Source organism: Saccostrea echinata, unplaced genomic scaffold (assembly GCF_033153115.1).
Source record: "Saccostrea echinata isolate AGI-Se365-2 ecotype Australia unplaced genomic scaffold, CSIRO_AGI_Sech_v1 ptg000047l, whole genome shotgun sequence".
Lineage (NCBI taxonomy): Eukaryota > Metazoa > Mollusca > Bivalvia > Ostreida > Ostreidae > Saccostrea > Saccostrea echinata.
This window is the reverse complement of record NW_026889796.1, coordinates 13,078,113-13,102,500: the sequence shown is the minus strand read 5'-3', so window position 1 is coordinate 13,102,500 and position 24,388 is coordinate 13,078,113. Positions and strand designations below refer to the sequence as shown.

General features: G+C 32.8%; 2 protein-coding genes across 2 annotated transcripts in view; one reads left to right on the top strand and one right to left on the bottom strand.

Moving 5' to 3' along the window:
• LOC133202789 (glycerol-3-phosphate acyltransferase 4-like) overlaps nucleotides 1-14,601 on the bottom strand; it is a 25,099-nt gene extending 10,498 nt beyond the window's left edge. The window contains exons 1-8 of the mRNA XM_061338661.1: nucleotides 14,246-14,601; nucleotides 11,299-11,416; nucleotides 8,458-8,603; nucleotides 8,075-8,117; nucleotides 7,751-7,805; nucleotides 4,395-4,457; nucleotides 4,042-4,116; nucleotides 2,590-2,679 (exon numbers count right to left, since the gene is read on the bottom strand). Of these exons, the coding sequence (XP_061194645.1) occupies nucleotides 2,590-2,679; nucleotides 4,042-4,116; nucleotides 4,395-4,457; nucleotides 7,751-7,805; nucleotides 8,075-8,117; nucleotides 8,458-8,603; nucleotides 11,299-11,416; nucleotides 14,246-14,392 (737 nt within the window). The 5' untranslated portion in view covers nucleotides 14,393-14,601. The remainder of the gene's footprint in view (nucleotides 1-2,589; nucleotides 2,680-4,041; nucleotides 4,117-4,394; nucleotides 4,458-7,750; nucleotides 7,806-8,074; nucleotides 8,118-8,457; nucleotides 8,604-11,298; nucleotides 11,417-14,245) is intronic.
• A 3,948-nt stretch (nucleotides 14,602-18,549) lies between these two features.
• Nucleotides 18,550-20,648, top strand: LOC133202452 (uncharacterized). Its single transcript, XM_061338277.1, has 4 exons — nucleotides 18,550-18,685; nucleotides 18,945-18,999; nucleotides 19,897-19,998; nucleotides 20,483-20,648. The coding sequence occupies exons 1-4, from the start codon at nucleotides 18,635-18,637 to the stop codon at nucleotides 20,575-20,577; spliced, it is 303 nt and encodes a 100-aa protein (XP_061194261.1). The 5' UTR covers nucleotides 18,550-18,634; the 3' UTR covers nucleotides 20,578-20,648.
• The last annotated feature ends 3,740 nt before the right edge of the window (nucleotides 20,649-24,388 follow it).

The following is a 24,388-nucleotide window of genomic DNA, read 5'->3' as shown; positions in this document are numbered from 1 at the left end:
AATGAAAGTACTTTTTGTATTATACAATAAATATTCTTGCATAATTCTCATATTTTATTAACCTTTCAAATACATTGTTTACAGTGATTAATTATCAAAGGTGAACAGCAAAGGGGAATAACTTTGCTCAGCAGAATACAAGTTAACAGAGCCCTGGCCAGGACCAGAACACTTGACTAAATAGTCCAGGTGTTCAAAATTCTGGTAAAAATACCTTTGCATGTTTAAAGCAATATGAGCTGCAAATTTGATGTCGGATATTTTTGTTGCAAAATTGTAATTAACTATTGTAATGACAGAAAAAAGAATGTTTAAATTTCTGTTGTTCAGATTTGTGATGGGAGAACTATTTATAAGCTTTGATTGAAGCAAAATTATTTATTATATCATTGTCATCCTGTGCAATATTGATTTCTTGTATAATACTATACATTCCATTGTACTGAAATCTTTCTTTTGAAACAAACAAATACTTTATTTTCATATAATTGATCATAAAGGTTTAAGTTACATACAGATATTTCATAAAAGCTCACTTTAACTGAAAAATAAAATGTTCAAAATTGCAGCTCATATTGCTTTAAACTTTTACTCTGTTTGCCTCGAATATGCCCAGAAGCATAGAAAGTTTCCAAAGAAATGCATTTTCACTATATTATTAAACAAAGCCACACCCTTACACCAGAACATCTGACCCAGAGGCCATGAACTCACAATTCTGGAAGAAGCACCCTTGCTCATCATAACTATACACTTGTTTCTTTGCTTTATAACCAGTTGTAGAAAAAAAATATTTTGAAAGAAATTATGCATTTCTATATAATCAATCCCCCCTTTCATCAGAACCCCTGACCCTGGGGACATGAATTTCACAATTTTGGAAGAGGCATTCTTCCTTATCATATCCATGCACTTCCTTAATTTGAATAATACCCAGGAGTAGAGAAGAAGATTTTGAAAGAATTTATGCATTTTCCCTATATAATCAATAGGGCCCGGCCTTAACACCAGACCCCTTGACCCAGGGGCCATGAAATTCACAATTTTGGAAGAGGCACTCTTAATCATCATAACTATATACTTATTTAATACCCAGGAGCAGAGAAGAAGATTTTCAATGAATTTATGCATTTTCACTATATAATCAATACAGCTCCGCCCAAACACCAGAAACCCTGCCCCAGGGGCCATGAAATTCACAATTTTGGAAGAAGCACTCTTGCTCATCATAACTATGTACTTAGTTACTTTATTTAATACCCAGGAGCAGAGAAGAAGATTTTCAGAGAATTTATGCATTTTCACTATATAATCAATAGAGCCCTGCCCTAACACCAGAACCCCTGACCCACGGGCCATGAAATTCACAATTTTGGAAGAGGCACTCTTGCTCTTCATAACTATGTACTTAGTTACTTTATTTAATACCCAGGAGCAGAGAAGAAGATTTTCAAAGGAATAATGCACTTTCACTATATGATATATATAGCCCCACCCTAGCACCAGAACCCCTGACCCTGGGGCCAGTAATTCACAATTTTGGTAGAGGGCTCAATGCTTATTACAATCATGCCAACAATTTGACTGGTTGATGTCCAGGACTAAAGAAGAAGATTTTTAAAGATTGCATTAATTTTGGTGGTTTTAGCCCCACCCCTCAGGCCCCAGGGGGGCAGGGACCATGAAATTTAGGGCTGTGTCAATATATCGATTAATCAATACGTATCGAATATTCAGGAATGTATCGTATCGAAAATTAACTTTCAATACGTATCGGGCAGACAGTTTTTCTTATAATTCTGTGAAAAAGTTGGGAATTTCAGTCACCAAAGGTTATTTTTAACTGTTTTGAATGAAAAATGATCAAAAATGAAATAAACATTAAGGAGATAGCACATTTTAAATAACTTTTACAAAATACATAGACAACTATGTTTAAACATGTTAGTTTTACAATCATTAAAAGTTTGAATTTGAAGTGTACTTTGTAAAGACAGTGAAACATGAATTTCCAATTTGGTAATAAAACACCCAGTTTTTATCAAATCTATGGATTAAATGATATACAAGACTTTTTTGATAGACTTGTGAAAGAATCCAATATATCGCATATCGCTTGATAAAATATCATATCGTATCATATCGAAATATTTTGCTCAATACACAGCCCTAATGAAATTCACAATTTTTGTTCCCCTTAACCCATAGATGCTATATGCCAAATTTGGTTGAAATTGGTTAAGCGGTTTCAGAGAAGAAGCTAAAAATGTTCAAATGTTAACGCACACACACACCGATGGACGAAAACGGATAGCAATAGGTCACCTGAGTGACTCAGGTGACCTAAAAAAGAAAGAAAGAAAGAACCAGTTGTGCATCTTCATATAGTCTACTTGTATACCAAATTTTATTCAAATATCTATAGAAGTTATCATTTGAAAACAAACAGAAAGACAAACAGACAACACTCTGAGAGTCTATGATAAAAATTTTGAAAAGAGATAAAATTTCTATTAATGCATATTTTTATCATCTTGTTCCATCCTGTATGTTGGTTGTCCAATCAATGAAAAAGTTTGTTTTTGTTACCTGCCATGGTAGGTCACAACAGCAGAACAGGCTCTACAGAGAATTCTGTGACAGACCAAGGAAGCATATCTATTTAACTGCCTCCTCAAACTAAAAAATAAAATTTCACAATGTACAGAGCTTTTACAAACACAATCTAGTTTTACAGAAGCATTCTTAATAAACTAAATATCATGTACCATGAGCAAGATAGAGTTCACATCAGATTCCCATATACATATTGCAAACTCACAGTGCTTGCAAAACTTATAGGTAGCCAGATTGTTCAGTAATTCAAAATTCTGCTGGTCAACTGGATCATTACAAGAAGTACATGTACATGTATTTTACTAAATTGAATTTTTTGGGGCCAACTAAACATTAAACATTAAAACTATTTTAAGTCCAGGGCTAGAAATAATTATATTTTCACTGGTCACTTGGGCTATTACCTTAATTTTTTACTGGTTGACTAATGGTTTGTTGAAGTTGCTTGTATACACTGGGATTTAATTTCATACATGTGATATGTACCGGCTGTACGCAAAATGTACAGTTTTCCGAGCCCATTCATCGTGTACCGGCAGGACACCAAAATTCAAGGAATATGAAAATTTGTACAGTATTTTGAATTTCTCGCTAAATGCCGCCATTTTCCTCTCATTCTCGCTCGCGAGACAATGGAAAACGTCACCTGTGTTGACACTTGACCTTAATTGTGTTAGTGTACACAAACCATCGCGTGCAAAGGTGTGAACTGCCAATTGGGATAATTATCTTGCTATAAATTCGTATCAAATCCTTTAGGTAGCTTTATTTTTTAAGGGGTACTTAATTACTGTTAATGTTTCGTTTACGTAACTTGATTGAAAAAAATTAGGCCAACTTCTAAAGCTGATATACATGACTCAATATACGTGAATCTGACCCAGATCTTCGTAGGTATAAAATATACGATGTTTATTACAATGATTACGATGGAATTTCAGAAGAATTTAAGCGATATTTTATACCATTTTTTGTACCATTTTTTGATAGGCAGTGTACAGTTTTTTCACCCAAATTCCAGTTTTTTTATGGCTCCTGTACAGTTTTGTGGTCTTTGACTTATCACATGTATGTAATTTGTAATGAATACTAATAAAATTAAAGGAGCATTTTAAAAGTTAAGGAAAATACTGCTACAGACTTATCTTGTTTTGTCTAAAGCTGGTCCATATATTTTTAAGTAGTGACTATATACAATCAATGTCAATATCTGTCTCATGTCAGCTGGTCCAACCAGATATAAATAGACCCATTTATCCAATGTTTACATTAATTTTAAACTTTTTTCCCAAAATAGCAGAGATCACTATTAATTTTTCTATATAAATAGACCCATTTATCCAATGTTTACATTAATTTTAAACTTTTTTCCCAAAATAGCAGAGATCACTATTAATTTTTCTAGCAATATAGCCTTGTACTCACGGTATATCTGGCAATACTCCTATAACAGCTGTAGAAAATAGTAACCAACCAAGCCCAATGCATAACAGTATCAGCCTTAAATAAAATCAAAAATATGATATGATTTTCTGAAAACATTTCAAAAAATTGACCATAAATTTGTACAAACATTGAGGCATATTAACAACAGTACATAACTTAAAATTTTCAAATCAGTAACAGATTTAGAGTTCTAAAAGAACTTTAACATTAAGACATAGTGCAATTGTGCCAGTAAAGAAATGAAATATTTATCAATGACAAAAGACATAACTTTTTAGTTCCTCATCTAGGTGGATAACAATTATGAGTTCATTTATACACAATGTACTAACCTAAATGGTAAAAACAGATATCTGAATAGACATCCCAAACACCATAAAACTGTAAGACGAACACTGAAAAGACAAGGAAATAACACTTTATGATCAATTAAATATATAATTAACACTAATTAAAGCGTTGCATGGATATCATAGAACTGAAACCATTTAAAATTAAAAGTTCAAGTTAAGATCTTCGATCACACTAATAATACTTTTGCCCCATCAATCTTGTAACATTAACCCTCAGGCTGTTAACAGTGTACTTGGTACATGCATAACATACAGTATAATGTTACAGAGTGTATCAGTCAACTTTGAAGCATGTTTGAACATATTAACATGATTAAGATGCATAACAGGGTTCCACACTAACAGTAGCCTGCTAGCCTGTGACAAATGAAAATTGAGAATAGGCTACTAAAGAAATATTCAAGCAGGGCAACTACACACATAGGGGCAAGCTGTGTGTACTAAACACTCTCAAATATAAAGATTACTAAAGTCGTCGCCCGCATGGCGCAGTAGTTAGAGCGTCTGCTCTAGAGTCACGAAGTAAGGAGTTGATCCTTACGTCGAGGGTTCGAATCCCACTGTGGGACGTGGAGAACGGTCCTTTGGATGAGACCGTATAAACCGAGGTCCTGTGTCGCAGTAGGCGCTGGCACAAAAAAGACCCCTCACTGCTCAATGGCCGTAAGTGCCAAGTATAGGACAAAATTTGCAGCTCTCCAGTGGCAAGTGGTGGCGTCTCCATACGAGTGAAAAATTCTTGAGAGGGACGTTAAACAACAAACAAACAAAACAAATACAGATTACTAAAAGAAATATATAGCAATTTCTGAATTGCACTAACGTAGACAACTGAAAAATGTCTTTGTAATTGCATTCCATTCATAAATTGACATTTTTATGCCCTAATATACAGCCAGAATGCAGGATTTGGCATCATCATTATTTTGTAAAATTTTCCCCATACACCCCCTCCTCCCCAGGATGTGGTTGGAATCCATCAATGTTTTGCAACTCAGTCAGTCTTCAGCTGCCAGACAACTAATTTATTAACAGGGCTAGTAGGAATTCTTAGTCACTAGCCCTGCAGACTATTAGGCTTTAATTAAAATTTATTGTCTATCCTTGACATGCTATATTTTACTTTATACAGTCAAACCTTGTTATCTCGAACTTCACAGGACCAAAAAAATAAGTCGAGATATCCGAGGATTCGAGATATCCAGGGTAAAATATTTAAGAAATGAAAGAAAAAGTGAGCAAGCTCACATACCCCATGCTCCCCAAAAACTCGACAGCAACACGTAATGAATGGAAAGTGTATTTTAAATACACAGTATAATTCAAAAAGGGGCATTACTTGCAAAAAATCATCACATCAAAACTTCTTGCATATATAAGGACATTCAAATCTTTGTATGTTACAAATTTAACTGGGCTGAAGTTTCTAGATAAATAATGGAATCAAAATTTCTTGGTAATATACAAATCTATACATTATGTCTGAAATACCTACAAAGCTTCAGGAAATTCAATGCAGGAGTTATGCTGACAAACTGTTATTTAAATTCCTCAGTGATTTCGATTTGTTTATGAGTGTAAGTCCAACACATATGACAATTTACATATTTAAAATAATTGATGGAAACAAAATTATGATGTAGTCATATGGATTTGTTTATATACTGCACTTATGAAATTATTATTTAAGGCAAAGCACCAATTTGAGAGGGGGGGGAGGGGGGGACCATCCAAGATTTTGTGTGTGTGTTAAATCATTAATATTTTAATCTCAAAATCAATAGGGGTCTTTTAAGGTCATAAAACATTTCACATAAAATTTCATTACAAAAGCTGATTCCAGTGGATTTCCTTATTACCTAGCTGGAAAGTTTCTTCAATAATAGGCAAAATTAGTGGAATCGGAATTTCCTGGTAATATGCAAATCTACACACTGTGTACTAAAATATCTATAGAGTTTAACCAAATTCTGTGCAGCGGTTTAAGAGGATTTCCACTAACAAATTGTTCATCTCTATATTCAAGATATGGCCAAAAATCTAAGTTGAAAAGTGCCGAAATTCTCAGAAAAATAACGGAATTGGAATTTCCTGGTAATATGCACATCTACACACTTTGTACTAAATATCTGCAAAGTTTGACCAAATTCTGTGCAGCGGTTTAAGAGGAGTTGCACTGACAAACTGTTCATGTCTATATTCAAGATATGGCCAAAAATCTAAGTTGAAAAGTGCCGAAATTCCCAGAAAAATAATGGAATCGGAATTTCCCGGTAACATGCACATCTACACACTGTGTACTAAAATATCTATAGAGTTTAACCAAATTCTGTGCAGCTGTTTAAGAGGAGTTGCACTAACAAACTGTTCACCTCTATATTTCAAGATATGGCCAAAAATCTAAGTTAAAAATTGCCGAAATTCCCAGAAAAATAAAGGAATCGAAATTTGTTTTGATATACACATCTACACACTGTGTACTAAATATCTGCAAAGTTTGACCAAATTCTATACAGTAGTTTAAGAGGAGTTGCGCTGACAAACTGTTTATCTCTATATTCAAGATATGGCCAAAAATCTAAAATGAAAAGTGCCGAAATTCCCAGAAAAGTAAAGGAATCGGAATTTGCTGGTAATATGCACATCTACACATTGTGTGCTAAATATCTGCAGAGTTTGACCGAATTCTGTGCAGCGGTTAAAGAGGAGTTGCGCTGACAAACTGTTCATCTCTATATTCATGATATGGCCAAAAATCTAAGTTGAAAAGTGCCAAAATTCCCAGAAAAAAATTAAGGAATCTGATATTCCTGGTAATATGCATATCTACACATTGTGTGCTAAATATCTGCAAAGTTTCATGAAATTCTGTGCAGCGGTTTATGAGAAGTTGCACTGACAAAAAAACAGGACTGACTGACACACTGACTGACTGACTGACGGAGGGGTCAAAAACATTATACCTCTTGCAACTTGTTGCATGGGGTATAATAAGCGCTTTGGACTTCAAAATCACTTCGACATATCCACTGTATTCGAAATATCCATGTTCAAGATACCAAAGTTCAACTGTATACGGAAATCCACCCACCCATTATTTCCCCTTTTACCATTGTCTTCAGCAGGCAAATTCAAAATGGGGCACATCCAAAAAAGACAAGAGTTATTATGTCTCTTTGAACATAATCCTGTTGAGGAATATTAAATATGGGGCAGGTGTGAAGAGTGATAATAAATTTGGGCGAAAATAACCCTGTATACATAGTACAAGACTCCATTTTTACTAAAATTACATGGAAAAATAATAAAAATACAATCATCATGTTATTTCCTACCTTATAAACTGGTGGCCATGCGTAGTTCTGGTTAGAAAATTCCATGTGCGTAATTCTATAATTAATCACAGTATTCAATTTAATACATTGTACATGGCAATGAAGTAACTGACCATAGAAATCAGACCTTTCAGAAAAATTCATTTCAGCTAGTACACGTACTTGCAATTATTCTATCAATCAAACTTCTGTTTCAATTAAAGCAAAACTTATACAAAGTAAATGCCATATATATATTATTTTGTACATAATTCCTGAAGAAAAAATAAGTTCAAATATTTTTTTCCATGACCCTTAATTTTAAGGGTCAAGGACATAACTAACCTTCAGCTGAGAAACACTTGGTGACATCATCCTCAATTATGGCCTAAAACATGAATGAAAATTAGAATATTTAAGAGAAGAATGTCCTGAATAAACTTGTTCTGAGTACCTAAGTGCATATCAAGTAAACTGCTATCATGGTAGCATGAAAATTTAAATCTATAATAATAATTTCATATTATAAATCATGTTTGTTTCTCCAAAGTTTTTATTAAATATGACTGTTGCCGAGCAGTCACAAGGAGCTACTACTACATGTATACATTAACAAAAATCCATTAAATTTATTTTGCTAGCATATTCAAACACAGAATTTATTTTTTTAGAGGTACGTACATAACAAAATACTCTCCATTTACTTTAAAAAAAAATTTCAAAAGTACCTCAACTCCACATTTTGCAAAATACATAATATCAGAAATGTGGAATTCCTTTTTAAGGTTGGTGAGGTCATAGTCCGCACGGTTGGATGGTATGTGTATACCCTGAAAGGCATCTATGGCGATGTCTCGTTGAATCAGGGTTTTTTCTACAAAATGAATGAATATTTTTAGGTATAAAAATGTTAGAATATGCCATAATCATGATAAAGTACTTGTGGAGTTAATTATCTACCCATTTTTCTCCTCATATTCTTAATGTGTGAGGTAAATTTGTAATAAAGCTGTTTATATATATCAGTCATGATCAAGATACTAAAATGTCATTACATGTTCATTTATATCAAATAAATTACATTTATAAGACTTAATTAGTGCACATACAAATTCACATGACATACTAATGCATGTTATTCCATTTCTGTGCAACTTGCATGATTTCTGGAAACAATTGAAATGCAAAGAAACATCTTCATTTATTCATACTAATTAATTGTTACAAATAAATTCAAAAAAATCTGATTCTATCAAACACAAGAAAAGAAGACAATCCAATAAGAGTTGTGTCAATCATCAAATGATACTATTGCAAAAATATTCAATCTGTGCACAGAGTGGACAACTACAGTTGAAAATTTACATCCTCATGAACATACTTGTACGTGTATGGTACACTGTTCTTCAATGGCAACATTATAGTTGAAATTAAAAAAAAAAATCAAATCTGTCTCTGGGAAAGCTAAATATCATCATGACTGTTAAAAAAAGTCATTGATCTACAGATACCAACTCCCAAATATGACATGTAGATGTAGCCTTGTACACAGGGTATGCAAACACTTGGCATGTAATTTTCAATTACGTAACTTATACGATCCTGATGTATATTATATAAATGAATGTGTTCAGTGACATGTGCATTCATGTTTGACAATAGTTTATACATACTCATGAATCTTTAACAAGTACCCACTTTTAGATCACCTATGGTACAATCACCTTTATAAAGATATTTGATAAAAGTACATATCCTACACAAAGTCCTCTACATTACTATTATAAGACGTTATCTCATCGTATAATTATCAATCACCAAACAGATACCTGTCATTAGAGCCAGCTGTGAAGATTAGATAGTAATCTGTTACTAACCTACTAATCAAGCTAATTAACAGACAGATACTTAACATGTACTGTCTTACTGTGTAAGACATACATTTTACTTCATGTAATGTACAGGTTTTAGGAAAAAAACTTCTTATTTATTAATTTTCTAAAGATAGTTGCAAAAAAATCAGTAAATGTAGTATGTGGCAAGTAGCATGTATTTATTTAACTAAGAAATAAAATTCTAATCTAAAATAAAAGTCATGATAGAATAAATCTTCCTATCTTCCGGGCTCTCAAACCACTTTTTGGGGCTGGGGCCAGGGCCATAAAATTTGGGAAAATTAGCAACCTTTTTGGGAATTTCAGGAAAACCATTATCCATTTAAATCTTTAATATATTGCGTCTCTGGTGTTTGATATAAAAAAAAATTTTGTTTTGCAATATAGAGTAATATGAGTAGCAATACATTCACAAAACATTCACCAAAACTGTTGTTAATAGACCTACTGGACCTGAAACTGAGACCATCGAAAATTTTGCCTATTTATACTGCCATTTTGGGTGGCAAGATTGATTGATTATTACTGTTTAACGCTGATATTTCAGCCATATTTCGGCGATAGGTGGCAAGACAATTTGGTCTAGTGCACATTGTGAATGACTTGTACAAATATTTTAGCTGTGGAAACAGTAAATAAAATATGCTAGGCACACACTGTTAGAAATAATTTAAGATGGCAGCTTAAATATATGGAAAAATAAATCGAGAAACAGCGCACTTATTTGTGAGCAATAAATATACACTTTTTTCAATGAGTGGCAATGTAGCTTATTTGGTTGTCCATCCCAAATTTTTTTTTGACCAGCAAGCTACAGTTCTGCAGCTAAAAATTGAGAGCCCTGATCTTTTTTTTAAAAAAATCAAGATCTACTGGTATTTGTAATGACAAACAGATATAGTTATATATTATATACATATGAATGCATGTATGTAAGTCTAGGACTTGAACTTTGGATCTATGTAACATTATGTCATACTGCACTCTGAATTCTAGCTATTACAGAAATCAACAAGTTACTATAACTTAAGAAACAATCTCAGCCTCTAATGATTAAGGTACACTCTTAAACAGAAGGCAAAGACAACTGCCATTTCTGCTCAGCCTACTGACTGAATTGCATTGGAATCTTTATCATCATTAATTTATTCTGCATGTGTACAGAGTCATTAAGATGATTATTAAGCAGTCTATTTGAGACCTTTTCACAGAAAGAACTTTGTATACTTATGATGAACATTAACGGATTTATGAAAAGTTTGTCATTACACTGAACATGTTGAACACCATCATATATTGCTAGGCCTTGTTAATCCAAGCACTTGTATTCCCAAGTAAATTGTCAAGATTAAAGAAACAGACTTTGTATGATTGGTGTAAGTTATAGGTAGATATTGTTTCCCACAATTGATTTCCAGAAGGTGAAGCATTACCGGGGTCTGGACTAACTAGACTCCACTGTAATTGGGTTCTGCATTGCCTTAACATATGCTTATTACTGTTATTTACAGTGATATTAACAATCTGCACATCTTATCATAAAAATACATTCACATCCATATACATGTAATTCTTCTTATTCAAAGTTAATAACATTGGACTAATTCAATCAGATTTCAATTGTACTTCAAGCTAGAGACACGAACTAAGCTAGTCCACCACACATATACTTGCCTCCATTTTCTTTTGTAGGTTTGTCAGCTGGTTTATCCGAATCATCCTGGCATTCCGACTCTCTAGGTTCTCTGTGACCTCTCTCTTTTTCATACCTTTCTATCTTTGTCTTACCAAACTGAAATGACAAAAATATATATCATTGTAGATGCATTAATTGGTATCTAGTTTTAAGTTATATTTCAATAAAAAATATGACAGGTGCAAGGTAAACTCTTTAATATGGATGAATCAGGACCTTTATATGCATCATTCTACATTTTTTTTAACATGTAATGTTTTGTATCAATTTAATTTACTTTTGTTGATGCTAATACATGTACTTATGTATATTTGTTAGGGATGGGTATCGCCAAAAATTTTCGTAGCGTGAATTATCTCATGATTTTCCCCCAAAAGATCACGATCATATCATGATATTTTTACATGCAATTTTTACTATAATTTTAAATGAATATCCATAATGTATCTTACAAATATGCTCGAAAAAAAGTAACTTCACTTTTTTCCATTTTTATTTACATAATATAAAACATGTTTGTACGCGAGGATGCCGTTCTTTTACAGTTTTCAACATTTTTTAACTTCCTGTAATTGTATTATAAAAGTTTGAACAAATAAATGAATAATTTCTAGAATTTATAATTACGTAAATAAATACCGGTATTTTAGTCTCTGTATCATGATATGTATCACGCGATTAAAAATTACGATATATCAATCAGTATACCAGTAAAATTGTGCATCCTAATATTTGTTTAAATGTATGTAAAGTTCTATAACTTTTTGGTTTCCAAGAAATTTACCATCAATTGTTGCCTGGAAAACATACAAAGTAAAACTGTTCTAATTTTAAAAATAAAATAGTCATATACACATGTACATGTAAATGTTTAAAAGCATATGAACCATCCAAATACTTTCTACATGCATAACAAGCTCATCCTACATCATATGAAAGATATCTTAAATCATGTGCCTGAGTATATTTTCTTTAGGATATTGATTAAACTATGTCTTAAAGATGGATGATAGGTCTAAACATTGAAAAAAAATTACATGAATAAGGTCAGTGGAAAAACTTAATGCCTGTCATCTTTATTGCCGCACCTCCTTTTCAGAATTCTGAATATTCATTTGGATGACCTATTAGATTTAAATAATAGGATACTACCTTAAACTTTTTATTGATTTTTATTTTATCAATTTTTATCAATAAGCTTTTGTATGCTACACTATATATCCTGAGATTTGTACTGCAGGTTTTGCAATGCTCACTGTGTACTCATGCACCTATAAATATACAGTGGCATTAGCCTTTAGATTTGTTGAAGGTCAGTGTCCTTTTTAGAAGGTTACCTGAAAATTTTTTAACACGATCTCATGTTCTTTACCTGATCATGGACTAGGCACTCAAAGTAAAGAAGAATGTCAGCCCCCCATAATCATGGTGTATAATCCAGGTCTTCACAAATATACAAGGGGGTATTGAATAAAATGCAGTGGAAAGAGTATGTTTGGGAGGGGGTGGGGGAACAAATTACATTAGAGGGATTATATCACTTAAAAATATATTTACATTGATTAAAGGCTATATATACATATACAATATAATATTGACTATAATAGATATAAACATCATCTTGAAAACTGTACATCACAGTGTACATGTATTTTTATTTATAAAGACTAATGCAGTACACCGCATTTAAAGCACCATGATGCAATTACTACTGGAAACTTCTAGAAATTGATATACATCTGAACCAAATATGATATTAAAGACAAAAGGATTTTATACATTTACATGACGGTGTAATGAAAAATGAAGTATAGTCTTAAATAATTTGTTAAAAAAAAATAATCTTACGTTCTACATACATCTTCAATTATAGTAACTTCTTACATTTTTAAAGACATTTCTTATAAGATATTCATAAATACCAGTATAGTACATATAAAACTAAATCACATTTAAATGCATATTATGTACTCTTGGTAAAAAAATGCACAACTTGTTTGTATGAGGTGTTTAGTATTTAATTATAACTAATATTTTAATTAAAAGCTGAGACAATATTGCATGTGATGTACAATTTCAGAGACTTAATAAACAAATTATCTCTTTATGCATGTTATAAGGTTTCTGAAAACAAATTTGTGTCTGGTATCATTGTAGATCCATGATGATGATGACAAAATACATCTGACATACAAAATGTTCTAATTAGGACTTAAATTTCAAGTTAATCTTTTGTTATATTTGCAGCCTTCCATTTTCATGTCAATGATGCATCAATTAAAATTATTTACAGAAAAATTCAGCAATGACTTTAAGACACTTAAGACACTTTGTTCCAAACTCCGAAAATATATTCCGATACCTGACAGTACTGTGTTTATGTTCAGTGAAATCAGGGACTTAAATAACAGTTCAAGTTATTTATGACTCAGGTAAAAATATTTGTAAACAATGTAAATAGGCCTACAACATCTTTATAACACAGTGTTTCAAGATTCATTTTTCCCAAAATTTTATGAAAAATATATGTTCCATATACATGATGAATGGTGTGTACATCTAACTTTTATGAAACAGGACAGATACAGACATTTGTGTAGCTAGTACAAAAAAACCCTGTGTTTTGGTTCCCTCATCTTGTACTACTGGTTCACTACATTATATTTTCAAACAAAAACATCAGCTGGAAGTGGCACTGGAACCTCACGAGTTATGCATGCAAGAATGGAGTGACTTTTAAAGCAATTTTATAAAATATTTTCATATTGCCATTTTACATATACCTAATTATTACTTTCATAAATTAATATGTTTCTTGTCAATGAGAAGTATCCAAAATAAGCATACAAACTGCAACAAAAGAATGACCGAAGACTTAAAAAAAAAAAACAACTTTAAAGCATGGCATTGTTTAGTTCTGTTTACCTCAAAAATTAGTATGAGAGTATTTATGTACAATTTCCTGATTCCAAGTGATTTTCCCACAGCTGCCAATACCACTGTCACTCCTATTACGAGGAAAAGAATGGAATACAACAAAATTAAAGGTAGTTTTAGCCAGTCACCATCCATTTCGTCTGCAAGTGGTCTGCATGAACATGGGTGCGGGTCAATTTTAAACCCGAAACAATTCGGTCCTCTTCATTTCGCGATCACATTACATCAGATGGGTATCGTTTGATATGAAGAAGTGTGGATAATCATCCAAATATCTCGAAGCTTAAATTTATAAGAATAGCTGGACCTTCAAGTATTTTTTTTATCGTTTATCACCTGCACTAGAAATACTACGTCTACACTTTGCCACAATCACTGTCAACTATACGCTTACCACCCTTGAGAGATAAAAATATTTGCTTCAGGACAAAAACGGAAACTCGGCCAAGGTCATTAAAATTTTGCAAAGCTGGCATTTTAAAAGTCTCGTTATTCATGACGTTACGGAAACTTAGTGCCGATTTGGCTAATTCTCTCTCTCTCTCTCTCTTAATTATGAGACTTTTTTTTAAAATTCCCTTTCTCTATACATCTGTAGTATTTAGGTCCAAAGTTTCAGCAAAAGTTTGATCTTGAAGATTTTCTGGGAAATTACTAAAAAGTTCTTCTTAAGCATCAGTGAGTGTGATTTTTATGCCCCATAATCGAAGATTCGGGGGCATATAGTTTTTGCCCTGTCCATCCGTCTGTATGTCTGTCTAGTAGGGCTGTCACGGTTCCAAAATTTTTCGGGTCGGGTCGGTTCTGTAAATTTTCGGTTCGGTTTCGGGTTTTTCGGGTCGGGTATTTACATCTATTTTAAACCTTAATTTCATGAATTTAACTTGAAAAATCTTTATTTGTTACATTAAATTTACATTGAAAACAAGTCTTGACCATGCGAACGTCTAGACATCGGTGACTTGGCCTACTATTAGCCACAACCTGACCATTCCTGCTCGTTTTGATAATTATCTAATACTCCCGTGACAAGTGTTTTGTCATGGAATGAAGTAGATTTACGTTGACAACTGAGTTGTGATGTTTATTTATCACTGTTATCGTCATCATTCCTTTGATTTCGACGCCATTTTTTGTATTGAACAGACTCTAATATATAAACCAGACCCGAACTGAAATCCGGAAAAATGGAACCGGAACCGAACCGAACAACTTGGACCGCAGTTCTCGGTTATTTCGGGTACTCGTGACAGCCCTACTGTCTAGCTGTCTATCTGTCTATATCATTCTGTTTTTTTATAGCTGTTTGTCCGCAAAAACTTCACCTTGCCCATAACTTTTGATTGGTTGGAGCTATGGCTTTCATATTTCACATGTGTATTCCTTGTGACAAGACCTTTCTTTGAGTACCATCACATTTGACCTTTTGACCTTGACCTTGGCGTTTGACCCACTTTTGCAAAAAATTTTGAGACTTTAACCTTGGCCATAACTTTTGAACACTCGGAGCTTGGGCTTTCAAACTTCACAAATGTATTCATAGTGAGAAAGCCTTTCTTTGGATACCAAAATCTTTGACCCTTTGACCTTGAAGTTTTACTTACTGTTGAAAAAACTTTAACCTTGGCCATAACTTTTGAACAGTTTAAGCTAGGTCTTTTATACTTTGCATAGTGTACTCCTTTTAACAAGACCTTTCTTTTCATACCAACAACTTTGACCTTTTGGTCTTGGAGTTGACCTACTTCAAATTTGAAAATTTTTTACCTTGGTCATTACTTTTGAACAGTTAGTGCTACGGTTTTCATACTTCACATATGCATTCCTTGTGAGAAGACTTTCCTTTAGATACCAACAACTTTGACCTTTTGACTTTGGAGTTTGACCTATTTTTGAAAAACTTGAACCTTGGCCATAACTTCTGAACAGTTGGTGTTAGGGCTTTCATACTTCACATATGCATTCCCTGTGACAAGACCTTTCTTTAGATACCAACAACTTTGACCCTTTCACCTTGACCTTGAAGTTTGACCTACTTTTGAAAAACTTTAACCTTGACCATAACTTTTGAACAGTGGGTGTTAGGGCTTTCATACTTCACATGTATATTCCTTGTGACAAGACCTTCCTTTGGATACCAACAATTTTGGCATTGATCTTGACCTTGGAGTTTGACCTACTTTTAAAAATTTTTAACATTGGCCATAACATTTGAACGTTTGGTTCCAGGGCTTTCAGATTTCACGATCATGTGTATCACATGTGACAAAAAGTTCCCTTGGGCACCATTTGACCTTGACCTTGCCGTTTTACTTACTTTGAAAAAATTTAACCTTCGCCACAACTTTTCAACGGTTTGTACTAGGGCTTTCATATTTCACAGGTATATTCCTTGAGACAAGACCTTTCTTTGGGTACCAACATTTTTGATTTCTTGACCTGGAGTTTGATTTGCATTTAAGAAACTTTAATCTTCGCCATAAGCTGCCATACGGGGGCAATCTGATTAAAATCAGATCTTTGTTACGCTCCGAAATTCTGATGGTCAGCGACCATCAGAATTTCGGAGCGTAACAAAGATCTGATTTTAATCAGATTGCATACGGGGGCATCAGTGTTTCACAAACACATCTTATTTAACTAAAACATGGTCGTAGGAACTGGGGAGGGGGTGCCCCCAATAATTTTGCCGATATGTAGAATACTATACAATTTTATATTTCCCCGGAAAAAAATCTGGCTCCATCTTTGAGTAGTGTCTAATTAAAACTGTGCATGTCTCCATGGCTTAGGAGTCGGCACTTAAAGACATTGTCGGGGGGGGGGGGTACCCCCCTTTTTCTGAGAACAGTATTTTTACTTTATCATAGTAAATTTTCATTTAGATGCTTGTTGCCCCCTTCCCATCCCAAACTTTTTGTTGCTGTAAGGTCGAGCACTAGCAAATATTCCAGGATTTGGAAAAAAAGGTCCAACAACCCCCATCCCCCCAAACGAAATAGGATTTTCGGGATCGAACAGTTTTTTTATGCCCCCGTAATCGAAGATTCGGGGGTATATAGTTTTTGCCCTGTTTGTCCGCAAAAACTTTAACCTTTTCCATAACTTTTGATTGGTTGGAGCTATGGCTTTCATATTTCACATGTGTTTTCCTAAATTGTGATAAGACCTTCATTTGGGTACAAACATATCTTTTGCAAAAAATTACCCAACTTTAACCTTTGCCATAACTTTTAAATAGTTGGAGCTACGGCTTTTATATTTTGCATGTGCATTTCTTATGACCTTCACCTTGGAGTTTGGCCCACTTTTAGAAAAACATTAAACTTGATCATAACTTTTGAATGGTTGGATTACACATGTGAAAAATGCAATTAATGCAAGCCTTAGCACCAACTGTTCAAAAGTTATGGCCAATGTTAATTTTTTCAAAAGTAGGTCAAACTCCTAGGTGAAGGTCAATGGGTCAAAGTTGTTGGTCTCCAGAGGAAGGTCTTGTCACAAGGATTACACATGTGAAGTATGAAAGCCCTAGCACCAACCGTTCAAAAGTTATGACCAAGGTTACGGTCAGGCTTAAAGTTTTCACAAAGCAGGTCAAACTCTAAGGTCAAGGTCAAAGGGTCAAAGTTGGGGGTATCCAAAGGAAGGCCTTGTCACAAGGATTGCATATGTGAAGTATGAAAGCCCTAGCACCAACCGTTCAAAAGTTATGACCAAGTTAAAGTTTTTCAAAAGTAGGTCAAACTCGTAGGTCCAGGGCAAAGGGTCAAAGTTGTTGGTATCCAAAGGAAGGTCTTGTCATAAGGATTACATATGTGAAATATGAAAGCCCTTGCACCAACCGTTCGAAAGTTGTGGCCAATGTTAATTTTTTCAAAAGTAGGTCAAACTCCTAGGTGAAGGTTAATGGGTCAAAGGTGTTGGTCTCCAGAGGAACAAGGATTACACATGTGAAGTATGAAAGCCCTAGCACCAAGTGTTCAAAAGTTATGGCCAAGGTTAAAGTTCGGAAAAAAAAGGAAACACATTCACTAGAAATATTTGTAGAAAAAACAAATATTTCTATAGTGAATGTGTTTCCTTTTTTGAAAAAAATATTTCTCATTCGAATAAAATTGCATTTTTTCTTTTAATATTTATTCTCTAAATAATAGAGATATTCTAATATCAACTTTGACTATATAAAATTGATTAAATCAATATGTGGAAAACTACCATTGTATTTAGAATATTTAAAATTAAAATCGCTAGCTCGTTTTTATCCGATTCAGTTCTTTCTTCCTTAGAAATTTAAGGAACTCCTCGGGAGTTAACCTTGTCATCGGTTTTTGAGGCCATTCCAGTGTTGATTGACCTTCCACGACTAAAAAAATCATGTCGTTTAAATACTGGAAACATGTTCCAGGTGTTTCTCCTGGTCTAAAGGTTTGTCTTTTAATGATCATCTTTATTTTCTTGACTTAGTTCATATGATAATTTTAATGTAAAAAAACGAGTAAATGTAAGAATTTTGACTGATTCGAATTTCCTCTGTTTTTATCCTGTAAATTGTTAGGTGTTACATTTAATTACATTACTATTTAAGTAATTACAGTCACATAACAAACATGTTATTTATGTCTCAGGTCGTAACCCAGAAAATAAATGTTTATAAAAATTATTGATTATTTTCTTCTTTACACAGACTGCAAGATATTTTGCCCTTACTTTGGGAGTAGTGTATGGCTTTAGGAAGAAGAGTGAGTATTCCATGTTTCACATTAACATCAAACATTTTGTAAAGAACATACAATAACAGATTTATAGGACTCCAGATGACAGCATGTACCTATACACAGATGCATCATCAACACTTGGTTTTTTGGGTATCGTGTGGGTTTGCCACGATTACATGTTTGTGCCAAGTGGTGCCATTAATTGAATTAAATTAAAGGTGTCAAATTTTTGCACATATGGATTTTGGCAGTTTGCTATGACAAATCGCCAATGTTCTATATTTGTGTTTTTTGCTAGTGTGCTCTTGGAAAGTTTTTTTTTACATATCTATTTAAAGCGATTAACATTGTACACATACATTTTTTCCAAAATAAAGTAAGTCTTTGTGCAGAATTTCAGAAAAGATGGAGCTTGTTGGAATAAAATTGAAACAATTAAACAAAATTTATTTATTTTACAATTTAAACATAGCTGAAGTTGTTATTTTCCTGTGTTCATTAATTACTTTCCTACGTAATTGACCCCATCCCTGGTAAGGTACACGTTTTCATCCATTCTGCAGGGAGTAAGAAAGGCTAATTTCTGCATATACATGTGCATAATTATCCCCAGTGCCAATATGTACCAATGGATAACAGTATGTGCAGTCAGGGTAGGTACAGGGCTGCAAACATACTGTCACAATCCTTCATAGTCATAGGATACAAACATCAGATATTTATTGTACTGCTCAAAAAGTTTCTTAATACATTTGATTGACATACCACTAGAAACAGTTTGATGCATGAGCACAGTACTTCTTAAGTGCATACACATGTACATGTATGCTAAAAATTCTTTTGAAAAAACATTACAGCTGAGCCTATTTCAGTTTCTTTGATATGAAACTACCTTCTAATGAATTTCTTACATTTTATCAGAGGAACTGCAAGCTTATGAAGAAGTTTTCCAGGAAGACCAGATGAGAATTAAGATGGCCATTAAGAGACTAGACAAAGATATTGGCTGGCTCAAATACTATGGTGAGATGTACTTGAGTAGATATTTCTCAGCTTTTTTAAAAAAACAAGTCTGAAAAAGACATCTCCCCATATCTGTACGTGTAATTAAGGAATCATAAAATTTGTTGGAGTCATAAAAATTTGTTGGAAATGTACAGGACCTTTCATGAAATGTGTAACATACAAGATAAGAAAAGTAATGTGTTTATAGCATAGAAAGATTTGTCAAAATGCTTACAATGGCATCACTTTTTTTTCAACTTATAAACTAGAAAATAATGAAGCATTAATCATTTAACAAAATATGAATGTAACAATACAATTCTAGCTGTTTATGATCTTACTACAATCAGATTTTACTGTATGTGACATATTTTGCTATAAGCAGGTCTAACTGCATGTGTGACAGACAGATTTAGAAAATCTTGATCACAAGCAATAGCATTTCTCTATTGTAAATCGTAGCCCATTTAAGTAATGGTTTATTTTATGCCTTCCTTTTCAGATGAAATGAATGACTTAGCCTATGATTTAGGAGTCCCTAACAGAGTTGTACATGCAGATCGACCTTTAACACCACAGTTTATGCAAGAAGATTAACAGCACATCATAGACTTATAATAATTTTTGTTTCTCTTTACATTTCAAGTAAAATATGTGATTCTTGTAAATTTGGCTGTTGTTTTCATTTATTGGTTTATTTGAAAGGAGTACATGTATTCATTTGAACATGCTTACATTTATTTAGACATGTTTGCAGATTTAGACTTAAAAGAGAGTTTAACAAATAAAAAAAAAAAAATTGTACAAAGTACATGTATTTACAGTATTAAAAATCAGATAGACATTTTTGGACACAAAACCATTCATTTATTTTTCTGTGCAATTTCATGATATTCTTTGAGGTTTCTCTGGTGATGAGAAAGGTCGATGAACAGGAAAGACTCAGTGTAGTTGATCAACTACTAGTACAGCCAAGAAAATAGTCCAGAAAACAGTTTATTTGATGAAAAATTTTTCAAGTCTAAGGGCAATAACTTTTGTGTCAATAGGTCAATCATGATGAAACTGAAAGTTGAGCCAGAGAACAAAGTGGATGTTATAGGGTTATTGAAGTTATATTGGTGAATATTGGCACGAGTTGACATCAAGATAAAGAGGCATACCAAATATCAGCTCATGCTTTAAAAATGACTGGAAATTGAATAATTAATAATTTTCACAGTTTAAGGGCAATATCTTTGAATTTGGTCAAGCAACATTAAACTTGAACTTGACCTCTAAGTCATCAATGAAAAGAAAAACTAGAAGTCTCTGATGAGACTAGCTTTCACAGAATTTTCTATTTTTAGTAACCATGGCAACACCTTTCATTGAAATCAAAAATTGATATACAGAATTACATATCTTAGTGTAGTCTACTTGTGTACCATGTTATATTGAAATCAGACCAAAACTGTAGGAAGAATAGCATTTTGAAACTTTTCCACATATTTTTCTATTTTTTTTGTACCCATGACAACACCGTTCATTGAAATAAAAAACCGATTGAAAGAATTATGTAACTTAGTGCAGTATATTTGTGTGCCATGTTATATTGAAATCAGACTAAAACTGTGAAAGTAATATTTTGGAAGTATTTCACAGAATTTTCTATTTTTAGTAGCCATGGCAACACCATTCATTGAAATCAGAAAATCAGAAAAAGACTAACAGAATTATGTAGCTTAGTGCAGTCTACTTGTGTGCTAAGTTATATTGAATTCATACCAAAACTGTAGGAGGTGAAAATTTTGAAAAAATTGAATGGACGACGGACACCTTACTACCGCATAACATAAGCTCTTCTGGTTAATGACTGGAGTTAAAAATCGACCTAATATTATCTGGGAGACAAAAAAGTCCAGAATTAAACAGCATTATGATAGATAGATATATTTGTATTTATTATTCCAAATCAGGGTCCATTTGAGCATATATACATTGTAAAACACATGATTCATATACATGTACTTCTTCACAGAAGTGATAGTTGTATACAGTATAGTGTATGCAATTGATTTTTTTTTTTAGGTCTAAGAACGATAACTTCTCTATAAACGGGTACATCAACAACTAATCTGCGAGTCATCAATATAGGAAAAATACCAGAAATCAGCTCAATTATCTACAAGCATCGCAAGAAAAATTCTGAAAACTGTAAATAATTAGAAAAATTCAAAGTTTACGAGCAATAACTTTCGAGAAAAAAAAAATCAAACGAAATGAAATTCGATCATCAACATACCAAAATTCTTCTCATTATATAACACCCCAAGCTTTTGTGCCTTTACGCTGACAGATAACGTAACTATTTGTTATGCCTTAGATCGATTCAATCGATGTGTATTATCTATTCCTGATTTTAATACTGGATGCCTGGTAAGATGTTCATTAATCTTGTAATTCATTTACTTGTTAAATATATGTAACGATCTTCTGGCAGTCGTATTAATATCTTAATTACCCTTACTTTTCGTTAACGTTTAAATGTCTTTATGTTTCGTGTTTGTCTTTGTCTATTGTTTTGTATGAGTGTTGTGAGTGTGTTTTTCTATTTTCTAGGGTTTTTTTCTGTATCCATAATTAAATAATTGAAGACCGAACCAGTTTTGTTTTCACTGAATAAAACAAGACCCTGACCCTGTGACATGTCCTATTGCATCAGATTCTATTCTTGTCTGCATGCATGTTTTGTATTAAGTGAATAATACATGTAGGTGGTCAAACTCAATTTTAGCCCACAAAAATGCATGTTTTGTATTATGTGAAACATATATATACATGTAGATGGTCAAACTCAATTTTAACGCACAAAAGCAATTTATTTATTTATTTTTTTGACAAATTGGATCATCTCTAGTCATATTGGTACATTAATGCAAATGGCGTCGACTTTCAGAATTTCTCATCAAAAGAGCAATTTTTTTTTTATATACAAATTTATATTTTTTCTCATAAATATTTTCAAAAAAAATTTCCTTTTCAGACTTTCATATACATATATTTATATATATTTTTCATTACTCGGAAAATATTACAACAATTTATTTTAAATTTATTCAGTTTAATAAAAAATAAAATGAAAGTGGCAGCCTGCACATAAATTAAATAGAACAATAAGGAATTTTAAATGATCAAGAATTAACAAACAAACAAAAACAAAAAATACAAACAACAAACAAAAAAAGGGGGAGGGGGTCCTTTCACAAATAATCTCAAAAGTTTTAAATTGTTCTGGTTTTGGCCTAATTTAGTCAAATATCTGGATTTTAAAATTATTCACGCAAGAATAATGTAAAAAGTGTAACTGCAAGCTTTTTGTTACGATGTTCTCCAATTTTTACGGATTTCACTCAATCCGATCTATCGAAATTAAGTGGCCCTGTGTTCAAGATTTATTGTTTTACGAGAAATTTGCACTTATTTTCCACGAGCTATTATAAATAAATGATTACAGAAAAAAATAAAAATGCCAATGTTTTATTTCTTAAATTCCTATTTATTTTTAATTTTTTTGTTTTGTCTGAACACATACAGGATTCCTCTTGAAATCTTTTAAACTACAATATTTTATAATTTAGCCTTTTTAATTTTTACTGCAGGTTGCAATACTAATAAAAAAAAAAAATTCTCTAGTTTCTCAATGAACACGTAAAACTTTGGACAGGGGGTATTTATTAATCGAAAACAAAAATTAGGTGGATGTGGGTGGTTCTTTTCGATCTCGTGGCCGAAAATTGGGAAACAGTTACTGTATATTAATGTGCATTAATATTTTGGTAAAATTTAGAGGAAAATGCTTCGTAGACTTTTGAATTTTGAAAATGTTTTGTAGAAGTACAATGTAAATTTTTAATGCTTTGAATTTTAAATGAACATTATAAAAATACTTAGCATCATATCTAATATCTCGCACTGAAACTTGAATTCAAACAATTAAATTTTAGGCCACGGGCGATTAAGTTTTCAGATGAATACACATATGTTATAATTCAAGATTACGTGAACATTTATACTTGCACATGTCTGATGGACCCAGCAGTAAATGATATTTACTCAGGTAGTTAGGTCGTCTATGTGTGTTTGGACAAGGCTGACAACGAGTGCGTTGACCAGTGAACTTGAAATATTTCCAGATAGTATACTATTATGTTTACATGCGTTGCGAGATATTTATAGAATCGAGGAATAGTAATGCGTCTCCGATCATGTTGCCTGTTATCGTGTACTATTGAGTATTTACGTTTATACATAGACATGATTGAACTAGAAACAGGACCTGTGTTCAGTTAGATTTTCCCTGGAACTAATGGAATTGTTTCGAGAATGTGAAACATGGGAGAGAATTCTTTAGATCAACCATAACGAC

What these genes read in the sequence shown, in the direction of transcription:
- LOC133202452 (XM_061338277.1), top strand. Translation starts at nt 18,635, where the DNA reads ATGTCGTTTAAATACTGGAAACATGTTCCAGGTGTTTCTCCTGGTCTA. An exon ending in GTATGGCTTTAGGAAGAAGA is followed by an intron (nt 19,000 to 19,896) that starts GTGAGTATTCCA and finishes ACATTTTATCAG; the next exon opens with AGGAACTGCAAGCTTATGAA. An exon ending in TGGCTGGCTCAAATACTATG is followed by an intron (nt 19,999 to 20,482) that starts GTGAGATGTACT and finishes CTTCCTTTTCAG; the next exon opens with ATGAAATGAATGACTTAGCC.